Below are 6,353 nucleotides of genomic sequence, written 5' to 3' on the forward strand. Positions count from 1 at the left end.
TGTGTGTGTGTGTGTGTGTGTGTGTGTGTGTGTGTGTGTGTGTGTGTGTGTGTGTGTGTGTGCGGCCGTCGAGCGCTGTTAGGAGGAGTCTGTGTCGGAGGGGGGCGGTGTGTGCCGAGCCGCTCCGTGAGCTCACTGGCTGCTCTGTCTCTAATGTGTGAGAGTCCTCTTAGAGGTCTGGCCACCGCGACCGACGTTTGGTCATTAGGTGACTGAAGCTCGCAGTGTGCGGACACTCCAGCAACGCCTTCAGTCCGACCCCGGGACCGGGAGAAGTCAGACAGAGGAGACTTTACGCACAGCTCTGCTGAGGAGATGGAATGCATTGAAAGGACTCCGACTCTGTGAAAGTTTGCGTTTTTCTCGTGGAAAAGCAAATTACAGACAATTAATCGGAATGCAGTCACGCTTCACATTCGCCTTCTTTTGAGGTGCAGCAGAAGATGACACCTGCACCACACTTGGCATCTTTGAATAGTAGGTCAAAGCTTCTGCGAGAGTGACTTTCTGCCTCTCATTCTGCACTCAGATCACAGTCCCGCTCGCTCTGGTCCTTGGTTATTTTCTGCAGCTGCAGAATCAGTGCATGTGTTGCGCTCCTATAGCCTATGTCTTCATCTTTGCACCGTCGCGGACTGCGGCAGGAACGCACAAGCGGGCAATCATCTCGTACCTGGACTGCGCGTAAACGCAGGTGAGCTGCTCTGAGGACAGTCATGTACATTTCTGGTTCTGCTGTCACATTTTTCATCTCTTTGAACCAAAGAGAAGGTTTAAAGCAAGGAATAGCCAGATGTAGCTCTGTAAACAGCCTGAAGTGCATTCTGTGCTCACTGTGCTATATATTCACCATGTTGGTTCAAGCATTTGCTGATTAAGAGAGGAATCCCTTTAATAGTTTAAAATCCAGGAATCTGGAGGGAGATTAAATTAGACTGGTGGTTAACCCCTTATAGACCAGTTTATCCTGTGAGCTTTTTGCCCTTAAGGGTTGAAACAAATGGTGTTAATCCACATTGACTAAATATGTTAAACGTTAAATAAGCGTTGCACCAGCAGTTTCAATTAGCTCCCCAGAGATGTTTAGTCTCAGTGAATTTTTATCCCAAAATGGTTTAATTACTCCAAAAATTCATGATGTTTACCCAACATTTCCAGGATGTTGGAGGCGCTTTTGGGATCTCCTCTGAAATTCAATGCACAGTTGAGTCCTTTTTTGGCTGCACAAGATGAGTTTAAAGAGGTTACAGTCAGCCACCGGGTCATTTGGCAGTAGATGATGTGTTTGTGGGATTAGGTGGCTTTGTTTACGTTCGTTCTACTTTGCATTAGATTAAACTCTTTCCTTTTTTTTCCCTCTGTCATTCAGCACTCTCTGACATGCCTGCACTACTCACCTCTTCATGAGATCACACCTCCTGGATATTTAGAATAAAAGAAAAGGAAAAACTTCCTCCTCATCACCAGTGAGGCAGTATAATCTGTGAAGCACTGACTGACTCACCATGGGCACCGTACTATCGTTATCACCCAGCTCTCGCAAATCAGGCTACTATGACAACCGTCCCGGCTCTCTCAGCCACTACCCGAGCCTCAGCAGCCGCTCCCTCAACAGCCAAAAAGACCGCGGGCTAAAGAGGGGCCAGTCCATCTTCCTCCCAGCACTCACATGGAAGAGACTTGTGGCCTCTACAAAGAAGAAGGGCAACTCGAAGAAAGGCTCTGGTGGCCCGGTGGCCCTCGGGGATCCTCTGAATAACAACAACAACATTAACATCTACCAGAAGGATCCCGTGCTGCACCTCAACCGTGAGAATGTGAAGAAGTCGCTGTCATGTGCCAACCTGTCCAGCTACGAGGGCCCAGCCGGTCTGGGTCTGGGGCTCGGCTACGGACTGGGGATGGGTCAGGGACATGGATATGGCTACACCAAATCCCAGCAGCTTTCCTCTGTGAAAAAAGTCCCCCAGGGCACGGTGACCTCGTCTCCGAAGCGCGTCATCGTCCAGGCCTCCACCAGCGAGCTCCTCCGCTGTTTGGGGGAGTTCCTGTGCTGTCGCTGCTACCGCCTGAAGCATCTGTCTCCGGCCGATCCAGTGCTCTGGCTGCGGGCTGTGGACCGCTCGCTGCTGCTGCAGGGCTGGCAGGACCAGGCCTTCGTTACTCCGGCCAACGTGGTCTTCGTCTACATGCTGTGCCGAGACGTAGTGGATGGTGATCTAGTGGCGTCGGAGCACGAGCTGCAGGCCATCCTGCTCACCTGCCTCTACCTGTCCTACTCCTACATGGGCAATGAGATCTCATACCCTCTTAAGCCCTTCCTGGTAGAGGCGGGCAAGGAGGCCTTCTGGGACCGCTGCCTCGCCATCATCGACGCCACAAGCTCCAAGATGCTGCGCATCAATGCAGACCCGCACTTTTTCACACAAGTATTTGCTGAACTCAAGAGCGAAGGAGGCTGCGGCCCTCAGGATTATAGCCGGGTGCTTGATCGGTGAGCACCCATCCTCGCTGACCACATGCCTTTGTGTACACTCATGCACTCGTACACACACACACACACACACACACACACATAATTGTCATGCAGATTGCTCCACCCCTTTTTCTTCTATGAAGGCCTATCTTAAAAGAATTACACAGAAGTATTGAATCATTGCATTTGTGCTTGTTGCCATTGTCCCATCCGTCCACAGATAACTGGTTGAGTGGGGCTTACAGCTGTTTGTGAGTTTACTTTAACCATTTGGTCCACCTGCTCCCTTCCGTGTCTGGTCCCAGTCGTCCCAGCTACTCCTCTGTATCTGCACAGCCTCACCTTAACATAATCAATCTGTATGCACAAGGCAAGGAGATGCCATCACCTTACGCAAAGCACGTTTTTTCCCCCAATAGTGACAGAAGAGAAAATAGGGCTCAGACAACATAGTCCACATGAAAATTTCATGGATAATACAAAGCAACATCTTGACATCCTCGGCCGTCTCAAGTGCCCGCGGTTCAGACTGACGGGAACAGCTGAGACGTCCATGTTTGCTCAGTAAAACAAAACGAACAGGCAGTGTGTTTTTGTGGAGCCTTTTGAGGGAACACTTGCTGTTTGTTTTTCCCTTCACTCACTCAAACCTGCCAGCGGCTCTTCCATGTGTTAAAGTCTCATTTAACCCTGAGGAGGAAGCCGAACATGCGTTTACGTGGGCATGTTTGGTGCGAGCGCATGCATGGCTGTGCGCGCAGGCATCGTGCGCTGGACGGCAGCCAAGGTCATCAGCTGTTTACCCCATCCTTTGTTCCCTGCATCTTGTTGACAGGGCACCCACAGCCGTGGTATTAATGAGATTAGCCGATTACTGCTGCCCCTCCCCTACGTCAACCTCTCCCCCTTCTTGTCCGGTCGGCAGCCCTGCAGACCTTCAGTGGCTAATCCAGCCCAGGCAGGACTGGGCAGGACTATAGACACACACACATTAAAATGCTTCGCTGTGTGTGCTTTATTCTCCGTGCTGCATGAATGTGTGACACACGTGTGCAGCTTGGGGTCCAAGGTGGAGGCAGGAAATCTTTCCAGAGGCCATCCAGGCAGAAATGACAGACGAAAGGCGTTTGTTATTGCTGCTTCTGAATTTGTCCCACTTTCTCATCCCTCACCTGCGCATCCTCATCTGCCATCAACAGGCTCTCAGGAACTGGGAGTTCATTTCTCTCATGTTCCTCCCTCCGCTCGACTATTCCCTTGAATGAAGCCATTGGCATTTGTGCTTCAGTGGCTTTAATCCCTGGTCCTCGTGTGTTTTACTGTGCATGTCAGTGATGGGTCACAGATGAGCTCCAAGTTCATTGTTTTTAGATTTTAAGGGCTTATCAACTGCATTTGAACCACTGTAGTCATAAGAAGATTTGGTTCTACAGTAATTTATATTTGGTGGCTTTTTATTTTTTTCTGGGAGCTCTCTCTTCTTTCACATGCATGCAGGGGAAGCCAGAGGAAGGGAGAGCAGCTGCAAGACCCAGCTGAGAACAGAGCAGGCATCAGCGGCAGCAGACGTGATATTTATTAAGTCAGACACAGCATGGAAGGACGAGCTGGGGTGGAAGTGGGTTGCAAAGTGACTTGCCCTATATGAGATAGAAAGTTGGCTCTGTAGAAGGGTAACGGCTGAGCAATCAGCTGATCTGGGCTTGCGTTAAAATCAGCCAATCTGCCAAGATTGCGGCTGAGCTTGACTTCATGGCCGCCGTGAACTAGAGCTACGTCTTGTAATGCTGACAGCACAATAAAAGCTCGATTAAAGCCCAAATGTTCAAATTTTCAGAAAAACGCTAGACGTATGGATTCTTTTAGATTTTTTAATCAAGGTTGATAAACTCACATATTTAAAGGGTTTGGGGGAGAAAAATGAAGAGGCTTCCCAACTTATTTTGGGCTTATGCTCCTTTAAAAATTATATGTGTGTCTGTGACTCATCGCTGATGCGTATGTTGTCTAATTGTAAAACTTGTTTTTAAAAGAAAAATGTAAGTCATTTACATAAAGAAGGTAAATGTTTGTGGAAAAAAAGATATCTTTTTGTTCTCCTCCTCTTTTAATCACCTCAAGATCCTTCAGAGTCTTTCCTGTGACCCTTATTTTGGGTTCTTGAGGGGGTTTATGATGAATTTGAACCAAGAAGCTGTTTAAAACATAAAAATCTCTTATTGTGTGAAGTGGAAATGCCTTAATCTTATTGTAGCAGGGCATCTGGAGGTTTTGGTGCTCCGCCTCCCTTCTCCACGTGGCAATCACTTTGCTGTGATGCTTCGCTATATTCTCGGCCACAAGGTCGTACGATACACGAGCATCTTCTAATCCTGCAGCCCAATCAAACAGATAGAGGGAACCCAGGATGAAAACATGGAGAAATAAGCAAACAGTTCCCCTCGAGTGAAGCCTTCAAGCCAAGCTCTGACAAAGTGAAGGCTGCCCCACCGCCTACTCCAGCTCATCCAAGCTTACTGGAGTCGAGCCTCCCTGCTCTCCTGAGGGGTCTCGCATGAGCTCACATCAGCCTGAGAGGAGCGACTGCGGTGAGTCACGCTCGGAGAGTCGAGTAGTGAAACATCGCTTTCTCTACAGCATTGACCAGCAGCCATTTTGGACTTGTAGGTCAGCGCAGCTCTCTCTGCGGCCTGGTTTCATCTCTAACAAGGACACTTGTGTCTTAACTCACCCCCTCCTGCCTCTCCCCTCCCTACACACACTCAGCTGTTGTTCCCTGCCTGTTTCATTAGATTTGACACCCCGCACCCGCCAGCCATTGTCAGGACGAGGAAGGGCAGAATGGGCCAGTTTGTTGGCACCGGCTTGGTTTGTGTTTGCGTGTGCATGCAGGTCAAAGTTAAGGGCAACATCTGCTTCCACCATGCAGCTCGTGCAGACCTGGGTGATAATTAAATCATCTCATTGACATGAGCAAGAAATGAGGAGTAGAGGAGCACATCGCGACCCTTTTCTTTTAATGAAAAAGGCCTTTTTCTTACACGTGGCCTATTCTTCACTCTCTGTAGCAGCACAGACACAGCACAGAACCACGATTATATCAGCCTGATCGTTAGAATTTGACCCTAAACAAAAAGGCAACACCTCCCCCGCCCCTTTTTTCAGCACATCTGTCCAATCAGTCGGCAGCTGGACTGTATAGCTGTTCCTTAAATAACTCGCTTTTTAGCTGGAACTGTAATTCTGTTTTATCCAATCAAAACCCCCCGATATGCGTCCCGAACGGATTCTTGCTTCTGACTGACGGCGGACACACAATGCCTGTGACATCTCCGGAGATTTAACCGTGATAAAACACGACATTTAGTGCAGTTTGGACCTCGCTCTGTAGGATGGGACCTCCGTCTGGGACTTTGGCAACTGAGAGTTGCAGAATATTTCAGGTGGCTCTTTGCAGGAGGCTTTGGCTGTTTGTGAACAATGTTACAAAAGACTTAAAAGATAAGTCTGGTATTGTTCTTTATTTTTCTTACTGTCAACAAGCATCAGACTGGGTTTTTACACTTTCAGACTTGTCTGCAAGCTGGTTCTGACTGAAGACGGGACGTGAATGTATACTTTTATTTTATGAAAAAGGGGTGGGCACTTTAGTTTACAGGAAACATCAATGACACAGGAGGAAATTAGTTGGGGAATTTACAGCTGCAGGGTTCGAGTTAGAAAAACTACAGTGCCTATGTTCATTAAATTAAGCAGCATGTGTTTGTGTTTAAGCTGCTGCGTATCAATAATTATTTGATCTGTTGACACTAAGAAATCTGGAAAGTACATCACTGCTTATCCTTTAAGCTGCCACAGCTCTGTGAGCTGTGTTATT

At 48.3% G+C, this 6,353-nt stretch overlaps 1 protein-coding gene across 1 annotated transcript; it reads left to right on the forward strand.

Moving 5' to 3' along the window:
• Positions 1-127: 127 nt before the first annotated feature.
• LOC102208528 (cyclin-dependent kinase 5 activator 1) lies at positions 128-5,797 on the forward strand. The gene is made up of 2 exons (XM_005739722.1): positions 128-694; positions 1,370-5,797. Exon 2 carries the CDS (start codon positions 1,506-1,508, stop codon positions 2,496-2,498), a length of 993 nt encoding a protein of 330 aa, XP_005739779.1. The 5' UTR covers positions 128-694; positions 1,370-1,505; the 3' UTR covers positions 2,499-5,797.
• The last annotated feature ends 556 nt before the right edge of the window (positions 5,798-6,353 follow it).

The sequence above is a fragment of the Pundamilia nyererei genome, unplaced genomic scaffold, assembly GCF_000239375.1.
Source record: "Pundamilia nyererei isolate P.nyererei 1_Seehausen unplaced genomic scaffold, PunNye1.0 scaffold00093, whole genome shotgun sequence".
NCBI lineage: Eukaryota > Metazoa > Chordata > Actinopteri > Cichliformes > Cichlidae > Pundamilia > Pundamilia nyererei.

Bases quoted from the DNA above. Each gene is read 5' to 3' on its own strand.
- LOC102208528 (XM_005739722.1), top strand. From the start codon at position 1,506: ATGGGCACCGTACTATCGTTATCACCCAGCTCTCGCAAATCAGGCTAC.